General features: G+C 37.7%; 1 protein-coding gene and 1 pseudogene across 1 annotated transcript; one reads left to right on the forward strand and one right to left on the reverse strand.

Annotated features, from left to right (window-relative positions):
* Positions 1 to 965: 965 nt before the first annotated feature.
* On the reverse strand, positions 966 to 20,149 carry LOC124822206 (uncharacterized). The gene is made up of 14 exons (XM_088104089.1): positions 19,681 to 20,149; positions 18,790 to 18,951; positions 18,621 to 18,686; positions 18,305 to 18,448; positions 18,062 to 18,175; positions 5,895 to 5,996; positions 5,631 to 5,816; positions 4,963 to 5,052; positions 4,749 to 4,883; positions 3,663 to 3,785; positions 3,476 to 3,561; positions 2,777 to 3,389; positions 2,569 to 2,646; positions 966 to 2,248 (listed from the first exon to the last, which is right to left on the reverse strand). The coding sequence occupies exons 1-14, from the start codon at positions 19,939 to 19,941 to the stop codon at positions 1,223 to 1,225; spliced, it is 3,186 nt and encodes a 1,061-aa protein (XP_087960215.1). The 5' UTR covers positions 19,942 to 20,149; the 3' UTR covers positions 966 to 1,222.
* A 5,123-nt stretch (positions 20,150 to 25,272) lies between these two features.
* On the forward strand, positions 25,273 to 25,544 carry LOC124845752 (protein transport protein Sec61 subunit beta pseudogene; annotated as a pseudogene).
* Positions 25,545 to 27,059: the final 1,515 nt, after the last annotated feature.

Below are 27,059 nucleotides of genomic sequence, written 5' to 3' on the forward strand. Positions count from 1 at the left end.
GTTACTACAAGAGTTTCTTCTTTACATGGCTCCACACTCAAGCTCGAAATCTCTAATAACATTTTCATCACACATATCATAAGCATTACAGTTCCAACGTGCCTTCCAATTTTTCTTTATTTTCAGTTTCACAATAAAACAAATAAAAATGGACACAATTGTTCTTTCCACACTATGAAGAAGTAAGAGTTACGATGTTGTCAGGACAAATCATAGTAATGAAAGAATTAATAGAGGAAAAACGAATAAGAAAAGAGAAAGACGATGAATTCGAGAAAGAAGTAGGATAGTTTTTTAAAATTTAAAATAATTAAATTTTACGTAATTCTATCACATGTTTCACGATGCAAAGTCACTATCCTACCTCACTACAATTTTAACGCCATTGACAAAAATTAACAGTAAGACTCTAATTAACTCAATTTTACATAAACATAAACCTAACTGAGATAAAAAAAAAATACAATGATCTATTTGAGACGATCGTACACAAATAGAGATGTCTGAAATGATTAAACTTTAAATTTAAACTAAAATGTTAAAAAGAATACATACAACTCAAACATCATCTTTAAAAATACATTTGACACAAAAAGTATTTAATACATTTCAGTTTAAAAAAACTATAATTTAAAATTTAGAGATCAAAATATATAATTTATGTAAGAATATTTTTAACCCTTATAAATAAATAAAAAACAAATTGATAGAATGAATAAAAAATTCATTTTTCACGTCATGTTAGTTTTTCTCTAAAAGCCCAATTCATTCCAAATAACAATCCTCCTGCTTTATAATTTATTCAAATTCATTTTATTAGAGTAGACGGCATTGCTCAAAAGGCAACGGAAATGTATCCAGAAGAGCGCATCATTCATCAATTATGTTCAATCTGCTTCAAAAACAATCAGTCCATAAAATTGGGCACACAAGTTAGTTTCAATCTAAATGTAACTCATCTAATATGCATGCAATGTTAATATAAATACAAAAATAAAAAACTATACAGATCTAAACACAACTGACTGATCCAATCAACAAATAAAAGATCGGGCCATCCAAATTCAGTATGGCCTGTATGATAATAATCATTGCTGGTAAACTCAAGCAAACACACCCAAAAATGTAAAACCACTCAGTCACTATCACAATATTTCTAGTCTAATGTCAACAACCAAGGAATGCATGAGATTCAGACCAACCCAGATATGGCAAAAATTTGCTACGACTTCTGAAGAACACATTTCTCATACAAAGCAATGATATCTTTCTTGTTCGGATTCTTCAACCGGAGCAGTTGATCACCATAGTTGTGTTTTGTCAGCTCTTGTTTAAGCTTCTGGACCGTAAACTTTCTATAATCCTCCTCACTTCGCTGACTAAGATTTTCTTCGGCACCCTCAAAGATGGAACCACCATCTTCTGGTTGTGTGTACTTAAGAGGACTGGATGTACTCCTAGTTCTCTTGGTTACCTTTGCTATTCTTGGGCTTACATCCATGTCATCACCAAAGTCGTCATCTACCCTCATACGTTTACCATGGGAAACAGTGTTTAGCTTACCGTCAAATGCAGTTTCATTCAGTCGAAATTTAGTCAGCTCTTGATGGAGAGAATCAATTTTGGCTTGTGCAGATTGTAGCTGCAGAGAGAGAGCCTCAGCCCGGTTATTTGCCTGTGCATGTGCTTCACGTTCTGTTTCAAGAAGTTGTTCGAGAATTTGCGCACTATTGCGCCTGTGGGTCTTGTCTTTATCCAAAAGGGCTTCTAAATCCTTCTCTCTCTGTTGCACCTTTCCCTCTAGTTTCACAGCTCTGGTAAGTGCATCCTTCTCCGAATCCCGTACTCTTTGTAATTCAGCTTCCAAATTATCCTTCTCCCTCCCCAAACTTTCAATTCTCCTCTCAGCCCTCTCAATCTGCGTTAGTCTTTCCATTGCCAGTCTCTGCATCTCACTCTTCTCCTTCTGAGCCATGCCTGCTTCTGCCCGCATTTTATCAGCCACTTCAGTAGCCCTGGCAGCTTCTTTTTCAGCAATTTTACACCTTTCCTGGACGTCATCAAATCTTTTAAACTCAGTCTGGTACTTCTGTTCTAGATGGTTCTTCTCCTGCTGAAAAACCATAGCTTCCCTCTCATATGATTGGGCCCTACCATTTTCAATTTTCAACTTCTCAGTCAACTCTTTAATTTCGATCCTCAGTGATGATATTTCAGTATCATAACTTCTTATCTTTGACTCAGCAGCCTGCAAGATCAGATAACGCACTTAGTCCCAAAAAGAGTAAACATGCACATAACTGAGTGTAGAATTCTATGGTCTTAACATCCATATACAACTCCTAGTCAAATGGTTGAGTGAAGATGCAACATAAGATCAAAAATCAATAGAGTAAAAAGACAGAGAAGCTAAGTAGCCTTCCAGGTTCACGGCCACAATAAAAGAAATACACAAGTATCAAGTATATAAACCAGATTTTATTATACACATGCATAACATAAATCTTGTCGTACTGAGAGCACTTGATTAGGCCCTGTGGGACACTTCTTAGAAGCCAAGAATCTCACCTTCAATTCTAAATTCAGGGTTGCTAAACACTTCTCAGCATGATCAATTTTGGCGGTTTTCTCCCTTATTTCGTCTTCCTGCATAGTTAGAAATGAGTAAAAGATAAGAACTCAAGTTTGCAAACCATTACAGATCTCTTTATGTAATAGCAATACTAAGTGAAAGATATAAAAGAAATGAGCAGGAATCTCAAGGGGGAGAGCGCACTTTTTCAGCCAAAGTTCCAGAAAATTCTTCTCTTAAAGCATCTTCCCTGAGCTGTGTCTGCTTGTTTGTGCGCTCCTGCACAATAGATGCTTTCTCTAAAGCAGACTTTGCTTCTCTAACGGCAATATCATACTTTCGCTTCCATTCCTCTGCCTCCTCTTGAGCAGACTGAGCTTGTTCCTTTGCTGCTGCCAACCTTGCTTCAGCAGCACCACTTCGAGATTTGAGAGCTGCTATTTCAGAACTAGCTTGATCTTCTTCAGCTTTCTGCCTCGATAAGACTTGCTCATATTTTCTTTTCCAATCCATGGATTCCTGCTTGGTAGAATCTAGTGTTTTCAATAAACCAGAGTACCTTTCGTCCAGTAATCGACGACTAGATTGCAGATCAGTTATCCGATTCATATATTCATCAGTTAATTTCTTCTTATCTTTGATGGCATCCTCATATCTCTTAATGTAATCAGATTTTTCACCTTCGCTGGCTTCCAGCCGTTTCATTAAAAGTGCCATCTTATCTTCAATCAACCGACATTGTAAAGCATGAGAACTCTTTTCTGATTCAACTTTAGCTATTAGCCTCTTGGTAAGGTCAACTATGGGGCCTTCAAAACTGTTGACAGCAGCAACACGAAAATTAATTTAGAAAAAGCCACTGGTGACAAACAGAAATTTTGGCAGAAAGACATTTTAACAAACCTTCGTTGCAAGAAAACAGCAAGTTTGTGCCACTTTCCTGGACCTTGAATAGTTTTTTCATATTCAGATAAAAGAGCATCAAGAACCTGCATCAAAAATACATTATAGGAACTTGTCATTTCAACAAAGCTGCCTTATTTTTGCAACAGTCATGATCTATATTTGCCATTAGGAGCACATCAGTTACCTTAGCAACATTATCAATCTTTGCATCAGAAGCATTACAAGCTGCCCTCAGCCTCTTTTCCATAGACTGTATGGCATTTGAGCACTGCAGATCTGCCTCCATGAATGCATTCCTCCTATAATCCTGTTAACCAATACATTAGTAACATCTAATACGACAGAAAGCACTGCAGCACTGTACCAACCCCAACCCTCAAATGAACAGACAATTGCATACAGATTTACCATGACAAAATGGTAGGTGTACGTACAGACACATACAAAAAACTTAAATTGCACTTTAGATCCATTTAATTTGTACCATGTGATTAAGGGTACCTCCATGTCTAGGATAGCATACTTTTAGAACTACCAATCCCTTTGCTGATTTCATTGGAATGAATCTTTATCAAGATTCCACTAATTATGACTTCTGATGAACTTCTAAAACTATTTCATATCCCAAATCTATCATAAACAAAGGGAAGGACCAAAATTACTTTATTTTAAAACTGACTTAATTAGCTTAAAAAATTGAGACCCAAAACTGTCATTAAGCCTTGACCAAAATGGATTTAAATAATCACGACTGAATATTGTTATCGTAACTTATAAATAAAGAATTCATTGTATACATTTTCCCTAAATGCAATAACAGGTTATCTTCACTTACCAATGATTCAATAAAACTTTAATACAATGCAACATGCACTAAACGATGTTCAACAAAAGAGGAAAAAAAAAACTAACCAAATAAGATCTTATATTTTAAACAAGTACGCAAACAAATTTTGTCTCCTCTCCATAACCTATTAAATTTTTGCCTCTGCTTTCTAAAGTAGATAAGCTAGATGGTTCATTCAACAACATGAGATGCATCCAGGTAGCTTATGGCCTTAAATTTTTGCCTCTGCTTTCTAAAGTAGATAAGCTACATGGTTCATTCAACAAGACCAGAGGGATCAGAAGGGGTCATTTTCACCAACCACAAAAAGAGGGGAGGGGGAGACAAAACACCTGACGCAACAAATTATAAGATAATATGCACATAACTTATTCACATTAAGTTCATCAGTTAATTCCACATATGATCTGACATACACAATACCTCAAATGCCTTTTTGAAGAATCTCAAAAGTAGGTCCTCATATTTCTTCCTGGCTGAACCAACTCCTACAGCACTAGCATTAAAAGCAGCCATTGACTTTTGAACTGCTAGTTCATGTGCTTCCCTCAAAGCACCCTACAAACAAGCATTACTATTAGAAATGACAAGAACTATAATCATTATTTACCTTGAGCAGATAGAATAAATTACTCACTTCCTCAGGGGCCGTTGACCGCTCAAAAGAAGACATATAAACATCGGTAGCAGAATCATATGCCCGACGACACTCAGCTTCTTCGACACTCTGCAAGACAACAAGAATTGAAGTATAAAAGCAATACTTTCGCAAACAAAAACGTCAAGAACAAATGGCATGCTAAAATATTTTCACATTTTCTTTCCCATATTCTAACACTATTTTACAAAAACCTCTGAATAATGTCACGTTACTCCTTTTATTATCAGATAAAATACACTAGGTAAAAAGAACAAATGACATTTTTGTAGGTAACCTCAAAATTTACTTCAAATGTATTAAAAAAGTAATCATTCATATCAAAAGAGAGGGGATAAAAGCAGCATACAATTTAGAACAATTAATAAAAGGAAATTCCTATCAGTTGAACATCAACTTCAAGATACTGTCAATTATGATTTATGAGCACGTAAAATTTTCTCAAGCATCTTATTTCCTTGGATGGTTAACAATTATATTAGGCAATTGTAACAAGCCACTAAAATGACATTTTATTACCAATTTGACCAAACTAAAACCTTAAACATGTCCAGTGAATTCTCTATCATTCTTCATGTGATACAGCTAAACGTGTTCCTCTCTAACTCAAGTCAGTTACAGTAATAATTTGAAGATTAAATATTAACCTGCCAGGAGGAAGAAATTGTAGGCACAGCCCCATGGTTGAGCGCATCCAAATAAGATTCCGTTATTCCAACCAAGACAGGTCCAGTCATCATAGTTGCCCCAACTTGTTTTGGCCTTGTTCTCTCAAAAACAAACTTTGTCAAAGCATCAAGGCCAGATCGAAATTCAGGCCTTAATTTTCCAAGCTGCATAATATAAAATATCATAAGTTAAAAGATGCAACAAAGTGACAACAAAAGAATGTCAGCTGATAGGTTACTTACTGATATCTGATCCAGGCGCTGTAGATCATTTTCGTTGTTCAAAGGTCGCACAAGAGTGAAGCATTCCCTGTCTGGGAACAAAGCCCGAATGGAATCTCGAATCTGTTGTTTAATTTTGTCAGAAAAATAATTATTCCAGAGAAAATAAAGTTCATATTTGCAATTTTCCAATGTAACTAACGAACTTGCAAATTTTATTTTAAAAAAATTATAGTTTGTAACTCACAATGACAGGAACTAAAAGGGAAATATAGATTCAGAAAATAACCATAGAACAAAATCTTGTTGGAAAACATTCCATACATGGAAGAATACAAATTGTTCCAGCTAAATCTAAACGGAGACTTAGGCTAGAAACCTTCAATACGTATATCCCTTAGTGATAGTGTAGAGGTTTATTTATAGGGATAAAAGCAGTTATTTTCTACTCTATTGCTTGGGAGTAGCAGGGTAGTGGTAGGTTTCTTGTTCCAAGTGAGCTCCAAGCCCCATATCTAAACCTCAAAATATTATCAACTTCTTGTACTAGTCTAACGGGTGAGAGTTGTTATCCTGAATGGACCACAACCCCTAGGCTCAATCCTTCAAGGTGAAAAGTCTAAAAATACTTGAATTATGGACAGGTACAAGTTTCAACTTATCAGTTGCCTAGAGTGAAGATCTATTTGCACCAAGGCAATGTTAGCATAACTAATAGCACGAGATATCGGTATCATGTTAAAAGGCATTAATCTCAGCAAGAAGTTTGTTGGTGCACTTTAGAAAACATTAGCATAGGCATATAGCACGAGCTAATCGTCATGGTGCTGAGAGGCTTTAACATAGGCATACAATACGAGTAATTGTCATGGTGTTGAGAGGCTTTAGCACAAGCTAATAGTCATGGTGTAGAGACGCTTTAGCATAGCCGTATAGCATAGGCCAATTGTCTTGTTGCCGAGAGGCTTTAGCACCGGCTAATCATCATGTTGGTGAGAGGCTTTAGCACATGCGTATAGCACAGGCTAATCGTCACAGTGCCGAGAGGCTTTAGCATAAATGTATACCACGACTATTTGACCACATGGGCTTTTTGGGGTTAATCGTCATGTTTCCGAGAGGCTTTAACATAGGCATATAGCACAAGCCCGTCTGCTGAGAGGCTTTAGCACAGGCATATAGCATCGGCTAGTGTCATGGTTTTAGCATAAACATATAGCACAAACTATTTGACCAGTGGGCTGTTTTGCCTGTCAGTCGCCAGATGATTATAGGAGCACCCTAAATTGGGTTAAACACGATGAATGATATTTGACTATAATTGCATAATTGAAATTAGAGATGCACACATATTGTCTTTATTACAAAATAAAATAATACTCATTTAAATGATTAAGAAAATGACTAAATGTTTTAATATAAATTGTTAAAAACAAATATGTTGTATTTTCTCTATATTAATCAATAAAATAAACATTATTAAGTAAAATTTTAAATAAATGACTATCAATAAATAAGCAAATAATAAAATACTTGTAAATATGGAAGAACCTTTTGAAAATGTTATTTCACAAAAATAAAATAAAAAAAGGTTTAATCATTCCAAAGGTTTCTATTTTTGATTGGAAGTCCCAAATCAGTCCCTCTATTCTTTTTGTCTCAATTGGGTCCCTAATTTTGAAAAACTGAAGCAATGTAACCCTTGCCGTTAAATTGGCTAAACAACATTAAAAAATCAGAGATGACACGCTATTATGGATTTTTCAAAGGATGTGGCTCAGTGAAAAGTGACATGGAATTTCATTTTTTTAAAATAAGATTGGAAGAAACACACTATCTTGCATCTTCAATCTCCATCTTTATCGCAAGCCACCACTGTGCCAAACACTAACTTTAGAAATCACTACCACTAGTCCACTGAAGCTTCTCCTGTTGTGAGTTTTGAACATGGCCAAACAATTGGAAAATCCTAATTTCTATGCAAAATCCTAAAATAAAAAATTCCCAATTTTATTCTTTTTTCATTTTGCAATGGTGGAGCAATCCAACTCGGGTGCATTGTTTTGTTTTGCAATGGAGCAAACCAACTCGGGTGCATTGCTTCTTCTCTCACAATGTGGAGAACCTTGTGGCTTGCAACAGTAAGAGGCACTCACGGTGCTGGGAGTTGTTATCGCAAGTCTATCATGAGATATGGTATAATGAAGGTTTTTGGATTTCTCAATCTGAGGCTTATGGATTTATGAGTGGATGTGAGTGGCGAGGTTGTTACTGGTGATCAAAACAGGTGTGGTGTTGGGTGTGGTGTTGGATTTCAACATCATTTTTCATATCTTCGTGGTGCTTTGATGCTAGAAAGAGGCAAGAAGACGTTTTGCGACAATGCTTATCGTTATCGAGGGTCGTGGAGGTTTCACATTTTCAGAGTTATCGCGAATGGACGGGGTTCTTTCGCTTCTTCTTTCTATCACTGATGTTTCTTGGCAGCATTGTCACAGTGTGACAGTGTAGTGGTGTCTCTGCCTCGGTTTTGTTATAGGGACGCACTAGGATAAATCAAAGGTGCGAGAAACGAAACTTGCTTGTTCACGTGGTGGCCAAGTCAAATGGAGATTTGACTTGGTCGCAAGGTGTTAGGATATAGGATGATAGGATAGATTGGGTTTAGAAGTTAAGGGTATGGGTGGTCGATTGTAAAAGGGGGAGCGGGTCAGAGCTGCTATAAATAGAGCTCTTGTAACTCTATAGAGGGTATCGAGTATATTTTGTGTAAAGTCAGGTCTTTAGCCTGTAGAGAGAGGTTATGCTCTCAACCAGGGAGGTTATGCTCCCAACCCATTCATTGTACAGTGCTTATTAGTTTTGAAATAAGAGAACTCTTTCATTCATCTTTGTGTTCTGTTGTGTGAGAGTGTGTTTGGTTAGGTTTCAGACTTAGAAACCTAACAAATTGGTCCGACTTGCCGTTTCGAGAAGCGGCCAGAGGGCTGTCATTTCAATAGAAGAGCTGTCGGTCATCCTAAGGAGAGGGTGTCGGATCAAGAAGGGATCAAGAAGTAATCAAGAAACTGCCGGATCCAAATTGGGGGGCAAATCAAAGTTGGAGGGAAGCACGGAGGGACGATTAGAGGCTCTGAAGATTACGATGGAAGGGATGAAGGCTGAATCTGTGGGCCGGACTTGCAAGAAATAATGGAGATGATGGGGGCGCGGGCTCACACCAACGAAGGACCATCAGATGGAAGTCAAGCTTCCGCAAACGAGAACCAATGACAGCGCGACGAGGATATTGGAGGGAGAGTGGGTGGCGAACATCCGAAGGGGCACAATCAATGGCGGAAGAGGGGTGAATTACCCACTTTCGAAGGGCTAGACCCGCTAAACTGGATCAATAGGGCGGAGAGGTTTTTCGAGCTTCAAGGAGTAGCGGAGGAGGAGAAAGTGCGACTCACGTACATAAGCATGGAGGGCAGTGCAGGCTACTGGTTCAGAGCCTGGAAGGAGAAAGCCAAGAATCGTTCATGGGATGGTTTGAAGGAAGCCTTGGTGATAAGGTTTGGAACCCTTGTTGAGCGTTTGGCGGCATTGAAACAGACGGGGACGATGGCGATGCGGTTTGCAAAGAATGTTGAAGAATTCCAGGGAGGTGAAAAGGTAGGGAACAGGAGCGGGATTGAAGACCAATAGTCTTGGGGACAACCGAGCATAGAGGTGACATTGTCCGAGGCTAATCACCCAGGAAGATCGGGAGTCGCCGAAAGTGTGGGGTCAGTACTGAACAACCCGAATCTGCCAGATTCACACAGAAGAGGACTGATGGACCCGAACGAGAGAGAATTGCCGAATCTGAACGTGAAAGGACGGGAGGAACCAAACGGTATTACAGTTCCAGTCAAAGGCCGAATAGTTTTACACTCAAAACGGTCTCCTAGTCACTGGCCGAACGGTCTTACAATTACATTCAAAGGTCGAACGGCCTTACAGTCCAAACAGTCTCTCAGTAATTGGCCGAACAAGCTTACAATTAGAATGAAGGCTGAGGAGGATGAAGAGGTGGAGACTGCGGGAGCTGAGACAAAATTAAACCAGAAGCATATGGAGATGTCTGCTTTCTCGGCTAGAGGCCTCACTCAACCACAAACGATGAAGTTGCACGGTTTGATAGGGGGCCGAATGGGTTTGATGTTGATCGATAGAGGAGTGAGCCCCAATTTCATAGGCAAGGGACTAGTGGAGGAACTGGGTTTACCCATGGAGGATACCCAACCGTACCAAGTGAGCTTGGGGGATGAGCAGAGGAAGAAAACCAACACGAACCAAACAGTTGAAGGCAGGGGGAAGGAATCGAACGGTAGAAAGGCATGGGAATGTGAGCCGAGTGGTAAAAGAAGTTATTTTACAAGGAAGAATAGGAAGCTCCTTACCTTCAAGGAAATAATGAAGACACAAAGATGGTCCCATAAATTTTGTTTCTTATTTCGACCACCACCCAAGCCTCCAGACCTAAATTGGTGGGCAGTAGCCAGTGGGTTCCCTTCATATGATAACAAGATGATGAAGAGGAGCCAAGAGATCAAGCTTTTCGGTTCCAACCTTGAGAACAAGGTTGTTCTGCAAAGGGATGTAATGTTAGGATATATTGGGTTTAGAAGTTAAGGGTATGGGGTGTCGGTTGTAAAAGGGGGAGCGGGTCAGAGCTGCTATAAATAGAGCTCTTATAACTCTATAGAGGGTATCAAGTATATTTTGTGTAAAGTCAGGTCTTTAGCTTGTATAGAGAGGTTATGCTCTCAACCAAGGAGGTTATGCTCCCAACCCATTCATTGTACACTGCTTATTCGTTCTGAAATAACAGAATTCTTTCATTCATCTTTGTATTTTGTTGTGTGAGAGTGTGTTTGGTTAGGTTTCATGCTTTAGAGAGGTTCAATATGCAATAGGTCGATCTTGGTTGTGGCGTCGCAAGGTTGTTACAGGTGGTGACTTGGCAATCTCCATTTTTGTTATTGATTGTGTTGGCTAGTGAAACCAATTTTCATTTTTTAAAAAACCAAACTCCATATCACATATGCCACGTCACTTATTTTTTAAGGTCATTTAGCCAATTTAATGACAAGAATTACATTGCTTCAATTTTTCAAAATATCAAACCCAATTGAGAAAACAAAATTGAGAGATTGATCTGCGACTTCCAACCAAAAATGGGAACCTTTGGATTAATTAAACCAAAAATTAATTAATAATTAAGAGCTAACTAACACTTCAAAGTATTGAGTAGTAAAATTATTTGTAGAAGTAATTGATAAAAGAAAATATACTTTTACAGTTATTAAATAAATACTAAATGAGCAATAGTAATAATAACTGCTTAGTTATAAATTAATGTTTCATAACCATAATTTTAAAGTATAATTATATTTTTACATTATAATAATTATGTTTTATATTATAATAATTATATGTTTTATATTATAAATTAATGGAAAGAGGATGTGAATAACTTAGAGGAAAAACCGAAATAAACTACTTCCTTAAAGTATTTGAAATGTGTTACATGGGACAAGGAGTGGACCTAGAGCATCAAACAGTCCCATTGCGAACTCCTTTTGAGTCCTTCTTCCTATGCATTGCAAAAGGTGCAGTAGAGAAAACCATCTTTAGGAAAACTATTGAAATTGCGTTGCACCTCATTCAAAATATAGTCGTCATTGGCTTTACTGCAATTTCAGTCCACATAGCACTTTCCTCATATCGAAGCAATTGTGCTCGAGATCACATGCCCCCACTGACAAATGCAATACCCAACATCATGGCAACGTTTGTGATTGGGAGCACCATTGATGATGACCATTTGAGGTGAGGCAATGGGGACTTTTAGTGAATGAATGGCTACAATCCACTTCTCCTATGTGGCTAACATGGGAGAAAATGAAATTATCAAATAAAAGATATGTGTGGGGAGTGTTTAATCGAGTTCCTTGGTGGGTGCCAAAATGTTCCTATTAAATCTAAAATGAGACTTCGGCTAGAAATATTCAATGTGTATAGCTAGATGATAGTGTGGAGGTTTATATACAAGGATAAAAGTAGTTATTTTCTACTCTATTGCTTAGGAGTAGTGGGGTAGTGGTAAGTTTCTTGTTCTAAGTGAACTCGAAGCCCAATATCTAAACCCAAAATATTATCAACTTCTTGTACAAGTCTAAAGATCGAGAGTTGTTATCCCAAACGAACCACAAATCAAACAAAAATTTTAATCAAGAGTAGAAGATTAATAATACACCAATTGATTCAGAGTCAAAAATTACTTTCAAGACTCACAATCTGATGGTTTAATCTAAGAATTTTTAAGAATTTCTTATTAAACAAGTTAGTAAAGAATAAGCCTAGTCAATTATTCAGGCATTGGAGTGCGTATATTCGTAAGTTTACAAGATTATATAAGCATTAACTCTGTTAGATGTTAAGATGTGTGCTTCTGTTATTTGGGCTTAGTCTATTCTGTATTAAGGGCATTGGCCCATATCTTACAATATAAATAAACTACCCTATGTGTAGTCTAAACACATAAGGGATATTTTCTCCCAATCTTCTTTATTTCTCATATGGTATCTAGAGCACAGGAATAGTTCCAGTCAACTCCACGGTCTCCGGCACCCATCACTGCTGCCGCTGTCGTCGTCGCCGCCGCCGCCGCCACCGCCGCCGCCGCCGTCGCCGGAGTTCCAGAATCGACCGGCGACCACACCATCGGAAGCGTCTCGGCCGGGCGACCACCGTCGCACGAAGATCGCCGCGATCGGAGCTCCCACGCGCCTCCACGCGCCGCCGCAAGAGTCGCCGCTGCCGCCGCGCGTGCCGGCGCGTCGCCGGAGCTTTCCGCCGCCGATCAGCACCGCCGTGATCGCCTCCTCGCCCTCTTTCTGGATCTGTGGTCGTTGCGTCAATCAGAGCACTTTGAATTTTTAGGGTTTCTCCCTCTCCATGGCGTCTTCCTCGTCTACAAACACCTCTATTGGTGGCTCATCTTCTGATCCCTCAATATATACTAATTATGTGAATGTACACTTGTCCATTGACAAGTTAGATGGCACAAATTATGCAACCTGGGCGTCCGACATCAAACTTTGGTTGAAGAGTCAGGGGTACTTAGATCATCTTACTCAAAATGTGACTACTGCTCTCATAGATGACACTTCCCGCTGGATGAAAATTGATGCTCAGTTATGCATTGTTATAAAGTCCACCATTCACTCCTCACTGAAACAAATGTTTCGATCCTATGAGACATGTTCAGAAGTATGGGCACAAGCGAAGTTGTTATACACAAATGACACTCAGCGTCTTTATGGTGTTTGTCAGGACCTATTAACTGTTATTGGTCCGCGCAATCCTGGTCCCATGGCAGAATATTTGGGTAAAATTCATGCCCTTCTTCATGACTTTAATGATATATTACCTCCTGCTTCCACTCCTGCTGAAGAATTGGAACAACGATCAAAGTTCTTCATGTTGTTGGCATTATACGGACTCTCTGATGATGTTTCTCATGTCCGTGATCAGATTTTGGGTTCTCCTGTCATACCCAACTTTACTTCTACTTGTTCTGCTCTTTTGCGTATACCGAGCAAACCCGTCACTGAGACATCTCCTCGTACTGATGATTCCTCTGTTATGGCTGCTCAACGTGATGATCGAAGTCGGTCTCGCAAGCCAAGTAAAGGACGTCCAAAATGTGACCATTGTGGCAAGTTAGGCCACAAGATTGATAGATGTTATGCTCTCCATGGACGTCCTCCTCGACCTGTAGCAGTGGCAAGTTCTGATCCACCTCCCCGATCACCGTCTGCAGACCATCCTACTTCATCTAATATCGTAGACAAACCTGCAATCTTTAACGAATTTCTCAGATGGTATGAGGATCATCAGCACTCTGGTTCCACTACATCTGCATCTGTTGCACGTACAGGTACACCTTTTGTTGGTCTAACTCACTCCCTTGGACCTTGGGTCCTTGACTCAGGCGCCACCGATCATATCACTGGTAACAAGTCCTTGTTTTCTTCCTTGTCATGTCCGGCTAATTTACCCTCGGTAACAATGGCTGATGGGTCTAAAGTCTCATCTCATGGTATTGGTACTGTTAATATTTTTCCATCCATATCCATTGATCATGTACTTTATGTCCCTGGGTCTCCCTTCAACTTATTGTCCATTAGTCGTTTAACTCGTACTCTTAATTGTGTTATTTCATTTACTAAAGATTCTGTTTGGTTGCAGGACCGGAGTTCGAAACACATGATTGGCACAGGATGTGAGTCTCATGGCCTTTATCATCTCCGCCCTTCTCCACATGTTGGCGTAGTCATGGAGTCACCATCCCTTCTTCATGCTCAGTTCGGTCATCCTAGTCTTGCCAAACTACAACAACTTGTACCGAGGTTGTCCACATTATCAAGTTTGTCGTGTGAGTCTTGTCAGTTAGGGAAGCATACTCGTAGTTCCTTTCCTCGTAGTGTCTCACAACGGGCGTCGTCCCCCTTTTCATTGGTTCATTCTGACATTTGGGGACCTAGTCGTGTTAAGTCCATTTTAGGTTTTCAGTATTTTGTTACCTTTATTGATGACTATTCCAGATGTACTTGGTTGTTTTTAATGAAGAATCGTTCTGAGTTGTTTTCTATTTTTCAATCCTTTTTCAATGAAATAAAAACACAGTTTGGGGTGTCTATTCGAAATTTACGTAGTGATAATGGCCGTGAATACCTTTCTCAATCGTTTAAACAGTTTATGGCTTCTCATGGCATTCTTCACCAAACCTCATGTGCTTATACCCCTCAACAAAATGGGGTGGCTGAGCGTAAGAATAGACACCTTATTGAAACAACTCGTACACTTCTTATTCATGGTCAAGTACCCTCACGTTTTTGGGGTGATGCAGTTCTCACAGCATGTTATCTTATCAACCGCATGCCATCTTCCGTCCTAGATAACAAAATCCCTCATTCTATCTTATTTCCTCAAGACCCTCTGCATCCATTACCTCTTCGCGTTTTTGGGTCTACATGTTTTGTTCATGATTTTAGTCCTGGTCTTGATAAGTTATCTCCTAGGTCTCACAAATGTGTCTTCTTAGGATTTCCACGGTCACAAAAGGGCTATAAGTGTTTTTCCCCTTCCCTCAATCGTCATTTTATCTCTGCTGATGTCACTTTTGATGAGTCTTCTTTTTACTTTTCACATCTATCTTCCAGTTCTGTACCTCTCCCTGTTACTGTTGATATTCCTCTTATCTGTGATCCTCTTGGTGATGCTCCACCCATTTTGTCGTCTCCTTCTTTAGACTCTCATTCACCACAGGATCATCCTTCACCTCCACCCCTTCAGGTTTATAGTCGCCGTAATTGTCTCCCTCATGACTCACTTCCGGTGCCGCCTCATGTGTCTCCTCCGGCTCCAGCAACTGAGTCTGACTTGCCTATTGCCCTCCGTAAAGGTATACGCTCTACCCGTAACCCTTCCCCCCATTATACTGTTCTTAATTACCACAGATTATCTCCATCTTTTTATACTTGTCTCTCATCCATTTCTTCTGTGTCAATTCCCAAATCTGTGGGTGATGCCTTAACTCATCCTGGTTGGCGTCAAGCTATGATGGATGAATTAAGTGCTTTACAGGAAAGTGGAACTTGGGAGCTTGTCCAATTACCATCTGGAAAGTCTGTTGTTGGTTGCAGGTGGGTGTATGCTATCAAGGTTGGTCCTGATGGCACAATTGATCGTTTGAAAGCTCGACTGGTTGCCAAAGGTTACACACAGATTTTTGGTTTGGATTATGGTGATACTTTTTCTCCAGTGGCAAAAATGACCTCTGTTCGCCTTTTCATTGCCATGGCCGCTCTTCGACAATGGCCTCTTTACCAACTTGATGTCAAAAATGCTTTTCTCAATGGTGATTTGCAGGAAGAAATTTATATGGAGCAACCGCCTGGCTTTGTTGCTCAGGGGGAGTCATCTGGATTGGTATGTCGTCTTCGCAAATCCTTGTATGGCCTAAAACAGTCTCCTCGGGCCTGGTTTGGTAAATTCAGTTGTGTTGTTCAACAATTTGGTATGTCTCGCAGTGAAGCGGATCATTCAGTGTTCTATCGCCACTCGAGTGCTGGATGTATCTATTTAATAGTGTATGTCGATGATATTGTTCTCACAGGAAGCGACTATCTTGGCATCTCTCAGATGAAACAACACCTTTGTCATCATTTTCAAACCAAAGATCTTGGCAAACTCCGGTACTTTTTGGGTATTGAAGTAGCACAATCCAATGATGGTATTGTCATATCTCAGAGGAAGTATGCGTTAGACATCTTGGAGGAAACAGGGTTAATGAACTGTAAATCTGTTGAGACACCTATGGACCCTAACATCAAACTCCTACCAAATCAGGGGGAGCCTTTCTCAGATCCTGAACGGTACAGAAGACTAGTTGGTAAATTAAACTATCTTACTGTTACGCGTCCTGACATTTCCTTCGCAGTTAGTGTGGTGAGTCAATTTCTAAACTCCCCATGTGAAGACCATTGGGATGCAGTTGTTCGTATACTGAAGTATATTAAAAGATCACCTGGAAAAGGTTTGCTATATGGCCCTAACAACGATACAAAGATCGTTTGCTATTCAGATGCTGATTGGGCTGGTTCCCCTTCTGATAGGAGGTCTACTTCTGGATATTGTGTCTCTATTGGTAGCAACTTGATATCTTGGAAAAGTAAGAAGCAAAGTGTTGTGGCAAGGTCGAGTGCAGAAGCAGAATATAGAGCTATGGCATCAGCTACTTGCGAGCTTGTGTGGCTTAAACAATTGCTTAGTGAATTGAAATTTGGAGATGTCACTCACATGATACTTATATGTGATAATCAAGCTGCTCTCCATATTAGCTCTAATCCTGTCTTCCATGAGAGAACCAAACACATTGAAGTTGATTGTCATTTCATTCGGGAAAAAATCATATCCGGAGATATCAAGACTGAGTTTGTTAACTCAAGTAACCAGTTGGCAGACATATTCACTAAGTCCTTACGAGGACCTAGAATTGATTATCTTTGTAACAAGCTTGGAACATATGATTTATATGCTCCAGCTTGAGGGGGAGTGTTAGATGTTAAGATGTGTGCTTCTGTTATTTGGGCTTAGTCTATTCTGTATTAAGGGCATTGGCCCATATCTTACAATATAAATAAACTACCCTATGTGTAGTCTAAACACATAAGGGATATTTTCTCCCAATCTTCTTTATTTCTCATAAACTCAATTAAAATTAACTCACTAAATGGGGAATCACCATATATTAGAGAAGAACACCACAATAGTAACAGTATTATCCAACAAGGCTTGTTTGAATTGCTCCCATGATAAATCATCTTCCTTGTTCATCAAAGAATTGAAGAAGTATATGGTTCCACCCTAAGCTGATCTAAACTGATAATTGGTCCCTTGCACTTGAAAATAAACTTCCACTCTGGTTATCCACCCCGCAGGATCATCTCCCATGAACATGGGTAGTTCCACCTTCTTGATTGATTGTCGAAATTCATCAAGTGCTTCACTCTGTAATTTCTTCAGGCCTCTGATCGTTGCAACCCTTTGTTTTCACCAATGACTTGTTTCATCCCTCTCGGGATCTTTTGTCTTCAGAGTATGGTTCCCTAAATGCTCTCCATTAGTTTTCCATGATCCTCACCCACAATTTTGAAAGCATCATCTGGGTGTAAAGCCTCCTACTATACCTATGAGTTGTACCTAGTTTTGTACCTAGAATTCTAGTGGACTCTTTTGATCTTTCATCTTCTCATTGTATCAAATTTCTATCACTATAAATAGAAGATCATAAGAGGGGTCTTTCAAGCCCTCCAAAAATATATTTTCTCTTTTCTAATCTTAAGTACCTTCATTCAATAATCGGTCTTATTCCTTTGAGCTTCTCTACTTAATAATGTTACTTGTTAGAAGTGGACTTCCAACATTACTGAAAATACAATTATTGAAAGAAGAAATGACAACACAAGGAGAATGTGTACATTATCATTGAAGGCCCAACACATAAGACTACTAGCATAATTAATAAGAATCCTAAAATGAAATAATAATTAAATAGCATCTATGAATACCTAAAAAGGGAAGCAGAAAGGTACCTCATTTTTAGCTGCTATATCTCTTCCACTCCCTTCAACTGGCCTCAAGGCAATTTCCAGATAATCACGGGGTGTTATTTTTCTGTTATCTTCTGTAAGGTCCAAATAAAAGTCCTGCAAGTATAAGGGTTGACAAATTAATGAAGTAAAAAGTGAGAATGTACAATAAAGTTACACTCTACTAAGATACCACCAAAGCGACAATATTTTGACACTTTTGCCCAACATATGTACACAACCTACCCTTAAAAGCCAAACAAAAATTGGGGAAAATTGTCCTAGCTCAGATGCAGAAGTCTTTCCTCCAGCTGCTCTAACACGAATATGCTTTGTCATTTGGGTGACCAGGGAAAGACGATCCAAGGCAGCCTCATCAATACCACCCATCTGGAAAAAAATTGTGAAATCAGCATTCCAATTTCAGAAAGAAATCCACAAAAGTTGGAAAACAGAGAACAAAGTTTCATGTTGTAAGAGAATCAAATTGAAATTGGAACAAAACCAAGGAACAAATGAACATGCTAGAAAGAATGTATAGGTTTGAATAAGCCATGCCAACCTGGTTATAAATGAACATGCTAGACAAAAGAACTGCCAGTGAGAATATCTGGGTACTGTATGTTCCCTGCGTAGTAAACAAATTGCTGAGTAAGACAAGTTAGCAAAGTTTAGAGATCGACTACATACATGTGAAAAAGAATATTCGATTAGAAAGCTGAAAAACTGACTGTTTGATCATAAGCATCTATTCCTTCACTGTCTAATAGCAGGAGATTATAATCTGTTCCATCAAGAGCAGTCCTTTTCAAAGGTGTACTCCACAACCAAAGCCCTTTGGTACAAGGCCGATGTGTTGACGCAACTTGAAATCCACTACTCTTTCCTAATAGCTGAAATAAAAAAAAAAAAAAAAAAAAAAAAACATAAGCCCAAAATCAAAAGTACACATTATAATAACAAAATAATGTTATAAACGTAAGTATATTTCAAGACTCGCAGAAATAAAACTGAGTGTTGAAGCAAACCAGTTGTTCATCTTTACCAAGTGCTGATTCAACTTTTATTCGGAGGAATTGAGAGGCGGAAAGAATATTCAAAATATATTGAATAAAAAGTACGCATACACAAAAAATTACTCCCACTAAGTAAAAAATCCAATGGCACCGAAAGAAGTATGAAAGTATTTATCTTCCACATACAACTCGAAACCAAAGGGAAGCAAAATCCACATACTAAATGCTGCACACGATACGCAAACGAGCAGACACTCTCACAATCACAAAACCACACTTTCCACTGTAGTCACTGAACCACTAGCCAATCAAGGACAGTCCCCAAACCTTCCAAGTAGGTTTCGAATTTAGCGTTCAAGTTACTTTATAACATCACCACGACCACAACAAGAAAACCGACATTTGTCCCACAATTAATCAAAACCAGATATGCAATACTTACATAAGCCGATACTGTATCATAAACACCATTTCCACTGAACAATCTACGGTTATCGCAAGGAACAGGCATCAAAGCATCAAAACCCTAACTACTAAATGCAACACTACACTCAAAAACCCTAAACTCCAACAGCGACGAGATTTTCACTCGAATTGAATAATTACCTGATTCAAGATGAAACTCTTGCCCTGCCGTGCACGACCGCAGACGGAGACGACGCCGATGGGCTCCTTGACCAGTTGTAGCGTAGCGACGGCTTCTGGATCCATGCGGAACTTCCCCTTCTCATCGCAATAGACGAGGCGTATGGGCCTGGCGGGGCCGGTGACCGGAGATGCCGACGAAGAAGACGGCGCGGCGACGGCGGAGGAGGGCGGGGACGCGTCGGCGGGGCTATCCCTGCCTCTGTTGAAAAGTTTGAGCATCTTTTTCCCTTTCTCGGGTACACACTTTTTTCTTCCCTCTCCCTCCGTTTCCGGGCTACTTTATGTCTGGATTTTCAGAGATTGTAATACCACTGTTTATTCCTATTATTTATTAATTGATTTAACTTTTTCTTTTGAGGCGGTTTAAAATTGGCAGAGAGGGAAAAGAAAAAGGTAGAATTACAGACACAAGGAGACTAGAATAGAGGTGTGTTTTGTTTCCTAACTTCTTTATCGATCAGAGCGTGTTATAAAAGCAACCATTTCAAAAGAAATTAACCGGGTTCGCCACTCCTTGATTTTTCCTACCGGTTTTGCTCCAATTTTATTTTTCAAAATTTAATAAATATTTGCCTTCAAATTTTTTACTCAATTAAAAATTAACATTTTAAATTAATTATTACAAAAAAATATTATAATATAACAATTTGTTAATAAAAATAATATCAAAATAATAATAGAGCATTTATTTTAAATACCTCAAAATACAAACTTATTTTTACAGTTCAATTAAGATTATAAATAGAAATATCATTTCTAAAAGTTGTAATTAATTTTAATTTTTTTATGCAAATAGTTTATGGTCTTTACGTTGAAAAAGTAAAAAATGGTAGTTTGAAACAGTGAAAGAAAAAAAAATCTTCTTAAGAAAAATGGGAGTTTTCTATATATGTTTCAAAGAAGAAAAGTGGAGAAAATATGTTGAAACTTGGCAACGGGTCGGACACGGATAGAGTGATTCCCGAATCCCACCCGCATATAAAAATTGTACCCGTTATCAGTCCCGCTATCCGTTGGATACCCGCATAAAAAAAATCCGTAGATTTTTCACTATCTACGGATACCCGTTGGATATCCGTTTTTAATAGTTTGTGCATTATTATCCAAGCTAAGGTGCAGGAAGCAAAAATAGGAAATAATAAAAATAATAAGTAGATAAAAACATATGAAAAAAAATTGATGGGTTGGCCCATTTACTCTTGTTTAGATCAGAAACCACTAGGGTTTCTTCTACTCAAACAAAGGGAAGCATCCTAATGGCCACCACCACCTCCTCCGACAACCCTTGCACTCTCTATGACCTACCACCACCACTCGTTTTGTTCGCCATTATCTCATATTTCCCACCACCACCACCTTCATCATTCTCTTCGTGCTTTCCGACCGCACGATCAGCGGGGCCACCGTGCTTTCCAGCTTCACCGTCGTCGCCACGCCCTCTACCTTGCTCTTCTCCCTGTACAGCGCGTCCAGCTGGTGGAAATAAGGGCATGTTTTCGAATCTTCCAGTCTCCGTTTGTTGCTTTCCTTCACTTTCTTGAAGTACTTGTTGATGTTCTCCCACTTCTCTTTGCACCTTTTCATGTTTCGGTTGTACTCGAGCTTCCTCATCGAGGATGAGATCTCCTCCCATAGAGGACCCTTTGGTTCGTTCTCCTGATACTCTGCATCCAGGTTCGTTTAGAGCGGCAGAAGGCGGCCAACTCGGTGAGGAATGGGGGCCAACTTTCCTTATTCTGATTTGAAGAAGAAACCCTAAGAAGGGATCCTTATTATGATTTGAAAAAACAAAATCCTAAAAGGGAGTTGGGCTAGGCCCAGCAGATTGAACAATAATCCAGCATATTTGTAAAGGAAGTAGGCCAGAGGAAGCCACTAGGGGAACTCTAGCCTACGTTGATTCACATGAAGTAAAGCCTAGAGTAATCTCGATAAAGTAACTCCACTACATTTATGAATGAATTTACATGAGGTAAGCTTCTCTATTTATAGGAGTAAAGGAGCAAATGACCTCCAAAAAAGAGAGAAAAACCTAGTCTAGAATTGAATTTGGAGTAAAAAAGAAAGCATACAACAAGTGTGACATGCCACATAAGCAAGTCACACCTCTCACGCCATGAGGAAATAAGACATATTTGTCACTATCCTAACTTTATATATAATTCTAGTTCCAATTGGTATATAAAGTCTTAAAATATTTATAGTTATGTCACTACACCACTTTTTATATCGAGTGAATTATAATCGATTTACAAAGTCGGTTTAAAAAGTTATTTTTGCACTAGAAAAATTCAAACCTTCACAAGAATATTTAAACCTTCCTATAAATGTTATTGTATCCCTGTCATTGCCGACTTGGAACAAACATGTTTATATAAATATCTTTTGTCCAACAAGACTTCATTAAAGACCTAAATTAGATACATTAATTACAGGAAGCTAAGACAACATAAATAGAAAACTACAAATTTGGCTACTAGTTACTAAATATCCTAGTTATTTTCTTTATGATCTAAACTATCTGTGTCCCATCAAATTTAGAAGCTATAGGCAAACATCTAGCGAATAATCATATGTTTGGACATCTCTACTCTTAGAAGTTGTACCAAACCTTGTTCGTTCCATATTACATGTCCTAAATCTAAGGAAAACCAAAAAGGCAGTGTTTGGAATCTCTACACAAGTACGCATTAAGGATTTACAACTACTTGTTAGAGTTTAGTCCAAGGTCTACTACCCCAAAAACTCATTTTTGAGAGATTTATCTTAGGAAGATGCATTTGATGCATTGATTAAAATGTTATGCATATATAATAACAAAGCTTCCCCATCCTTTGATACAACTATCCCAGCTTATTATACAAAATTTGTTGTCTCCCTCATCCCTACTGCTCACTTTCTTTCTAAATGATTTGACAACCATTTTTCTTAAGGACAAAACCTTTGGTGTTGTCTCATTTGCAAATATTATCAAAGGGAATGAGAGGATACTACAAAATTAAAATGAATATCTATAAATGATGAATTAATATTTTCTACTATTCACTTAGCCTATTGTACTATTTGATTAGGGAATTGTGCTTAATTGTCCAATATTTCCTAAGTTTTGATATTTGGGCTTAATTTGACCAATAACTCTTATTTTAATTAATTTGAATTATCTGAGACTAATTATTGTCATTATTAATTGTAGGGAAATTTTTGGACTATTATTTTGGGACATTAAGGGGCAGACGTATCATTCTCCACTTGCCACATCAGCATTTTTAATTTAATTTCAATTTTAATTTCGTTTTTAAGTCTTTTTGGACCGATTTAGCACATTGGCCCGTTTTTGGTCATTTTTAGGATTAGGCCCATTTTGTATTCTGACCTAGGGTTGTGTGCAAAAAGGGGGCAGACCCCAAACACACCACTCACTCTCTTATTTACATTTTCTAAGCTTTGGACAACAAGGGAGAGCTCCCCCCAATTTGGGGTTTTAGGTTTTTCATTTACATTTGATGCACTTTCAATTCCAGTAATGTAATTTCATTTTCTTCTCTTAGCAATTTCGATTCTGCACTTTAAATTTCATTCACATTCTCGCATTGCAATTCGTTTTGAGTTCTTTGATTTGCATTTTTCTACTTTCGTTTGCTGCATTGCGTTTTTCATTCCCATAACGTTTTGCATTTCGTTCTCCAATTGCTATGCCAATTTCATTTTCCTTTTGCTGCATTGAATTTAGTTACATGGAAGCTTAAATCCATTTGGGTTGGTGATTAGTGACTTGCAAGGTTTTTGGAGCTTAATTTTCATTTTGTTTTGTGTGCCATGCATATATGCTATTTGTTTTGTACAATTGGTTCTCGCTTAGTGGTTTAGTTTGAGGATGATAATCTTCGCTTAGTTGATTACTGTGTGTGCAGAATTGATGAATTTGTGTGAGTGTGTTTGCTTAATTAGCATTTTATGAAGACCGTTTTAGACTTCGTTTAGTTGTCTAGTTTCTCTTGGATTAAGGGTTGTAAGCTTGAATATCTGATATAAATCTGTTATTGGAAACAAGTGCAGTTGAGCTAACAACAACCTGCCTTTAATCTGTGTTTGAATCTGTGTTTAAATTGTGTGTTAATTAGTCCATTTCATTTCACAAAACCACCTTCAAACCCCCCACCATGTGTTCAATTTAATTCCTGAACCACATTTGGTCCTTAAGAGACGACCTATGGGTCATTCTCCTAGTTATACTGCATTTCTAATCGCTCATTAATTTGATTCGGGTACAACCTCGATCAAATTTAGCGCCATTGCCGAGGACCAACGGTTCAGTTTTGGCTCTACTTTAGTGTGTGTTCTATGTTTTGTGTGGAGCTGTCAATTTGACCCATGACCCCGGAGCTAGCCCTAACCCACTCTTGAAAAAGCCTCCTCTTAAGAAGCCCATCAAATGGGAGCCAAAAAAAAGCCCCAACCCCCAAAGCCCCCTCTCAAGGGGGTTAGGGTCAGGGTTAAGGTTGGTTTAGCCCCACTAAAAAATTTTGGAAACTAAACTTCAACATTCTCATTGTAACTATTAAAAGTACTAAATTTTATATTCATGTAATTGATTTCTTATTTCAAATTATTAAATAAAACTAATTAATTATAGTTTAATAGAATATTTAATATTCAAAATAACCACTTTTTTAAATAATTAAAAACAATTGCAAACCACACACTTAATTTTATACAACTAAATAGTATTACAAATTTATTTTACTAAAATATTATAAAAATGCTTTACTTTGTTGTCAATTTTAATACAATTATGTCTTATATTGTAGACACCAATTATTAGAAAATTATATATAATTAGTAATATCAAAATAACCCCAAAGAGAGATAATAACATATTAAATTGATTTAATATTTGCACTGTTTTTACAGTTCTTAAAAAGAATCATTGTTTTGTTTTCTCGACTTCTAAAATATCACTCAATCTGTTTTTAACTATTTAAAATTAAAAATAATTCAAAAATTTATTATCTAAAATTTTTGGATCATAAATAGTATTAATATTTTATGTGTAAATTAAACTTATGTTTTCTTTTTGTTTTTTTCTCTCTTGTAATCTTTTCTCAAAATCACCATAAGATATATTATAGGTTTAATAGGTTCGGAGGTCCCTATATTTGCGGGTTCATTTCAATTGGGTCCTCCAATTTTGGAAGTGATCAATTGGGTCCCTAATTTGGTCAATTTGATTCAATAATAGCATTTTCATTAAATGCAGTTAACGACGTTAACTTTTTTAAGCTGAGGCATCCAGGTGGCACCGTTTGAGCTGTATAGGTGAATTTTTAACATTTTTTAATTGTTAAATATATTAATAAATGAAAATATAATTAGAAATTATTAAACATATTAAATTATTAAACATATTATATCTAACTAATTCGAGTTTGTATTTGTTCTAGAGGGGCGGCTGAGTTAGCTGTGAGAAGATTTAGTTGTAGTAGTTGATTTTTTAGGTTTTATATTTTGTTTTTAATTCAAGATTCCTAATGTATGTATGGAACTTTTATCTCAGAAAATGGCTTTAGGTGGAACAGATCCTCCAAGAGGAAGTGCAGCTGCTACTGCAAACATGAGGAGGAGGAGAACAGCCGGTGGTGGGGCCTCTGGAGGAGCAACTGGAACTATGCTCCAATTTTACACTGATGATGCCCCTAGACTCAAGATCTCCCCAAATGTGGTTCTTGTAATGAGCATTGGCTTTATAGCATTTGTTGCTATCCTTCATGTGATGGGAAAGCTGTACTTTGTGCGTAGGGAGGCTTAGAAGAGAAAAGATTTAGGTCGATTTTGGAGATCGTGACCAGTATCTCCCTAAATGCCACCACAATGCCATTTCCACCAACGAACCCTAAGTTCGCAGATTTCCCCAATTTCTCACACACAAGCTACCCCAGAAACATTGCTTTAATATGTTTAATAATTTCTAATTATATTTTCATTTATTAATATATTTAACAATTAAAAATGTTAAAAATCCACCTATACAGCTCAAACGGTACCACCTGGATGCCTCAGCTTAAAAAAGTTAGGGTTAAATATGTTTTTAGTCCCTAAACTATTGGCCGTTTCTGGTTTTCGTCCCTCTTTCAAAGTAAGGTACGATTTGGTCCTCATTCTTTAGAAAAACGTTCGTTTTAGTCCTCAAAATTTTGTTTTTAGTTCTCGTTTTAGTCCTCAAAACGTTCGTTTTTTCGACTAAAACGAACGTTTTTTAAAGATTGAGGACCAAATCGTACCTTACTTTGGAAGAGGGACGAAAACCAGAAACGGTCAATAGTTTAGGGACTAAAAACATATTTAACCCAAAAAGTTAACGTCGTTAACTGCATTTAACGAAAATGCTATTACTGAATCAAATTGACCAAATTAGGGACCCAATTGATCACTTCCAAAATTGGAGGACCCAATTGAAACGAACCCGCAAATATAAGGACCTCCGAACCTATTAAACCTATATTATAAAAAGAAAGTTTATTTCTTAAAAATTTATAGAAAAAATGAAAATTTTAAATAGACCTAAAAGTACTAAAGAATGACAAATATTATAGTGTTTCAACTCTTTAACTAACACATTAAATAATTTATTTTTAACTTTCAATTAGAACACATAACATAAATGTATGTTATGACATTTAAAATGTAAACATTTTGAGTTAGTAGTACGACGAGATTGAATCCTATGGGCGAATACAACTGCAGCCTGCACAAGGTTTATGAGTTTTCTCTTTTTACTTATTATTTATGTTATGAGCATGATTTGTTGAGTATTAAATGAAAAATAAAATCATTTATATTTAATTTCTTTCTCAATAGCTTTCTAAAAAAATAAAGAAGCCTCATTTTTTTTTTAAAATTAAGAGCTTCAATTAGAGAAAATCTTCTCTAAAATTTCAATTAGGATAATTTTAGATAGAAAATTAATTTCTGACTTATAACCTAAAAAAGCGAAATTAAATATTTAAATTTCAAATTTATAAAATGATCCTTTAATTATATACTTAGAGAATCTAACTCAATAAATATTGTCATTTTGCTTTTGCTTCTTGATTCTAGAACTCTCCTCCTATAGTAACTATTTTTTTAACAAATTAGGAGTTAATTATATTTTTTCTTGTATTCAAAATGAACATTTTTTCTAAAAAAAAGGCTCATGGGTTGGCCCTGGTCCACAGGGTTTCTGAAGATATTTTGGCCCCGTGGGCTTCTTCTACGAGGGGATTTTTGGTCCTGTGGATTTTTATGGCCCCAACCCACGTGGGTTAGGGCCAAACCATGTAAGGGGGGCCTTGATGGGT

The sequence above is a fragment of the Vigna umbellata genome, chromosome 1, assembly GCF_029865625.1.
Source record: "Vigna umbellata cultivar VRB3 chromosome 1, Vumbellata_1.0, whole genome shotgun sequence".
In the NCBI taxonomy this organism is placed as follows: Eukaryota; Viridiplantae; Streptophyta; class Magnoliopsida; order Fabales; family Fabaceae; genus Vigna; species Vigna umbellata.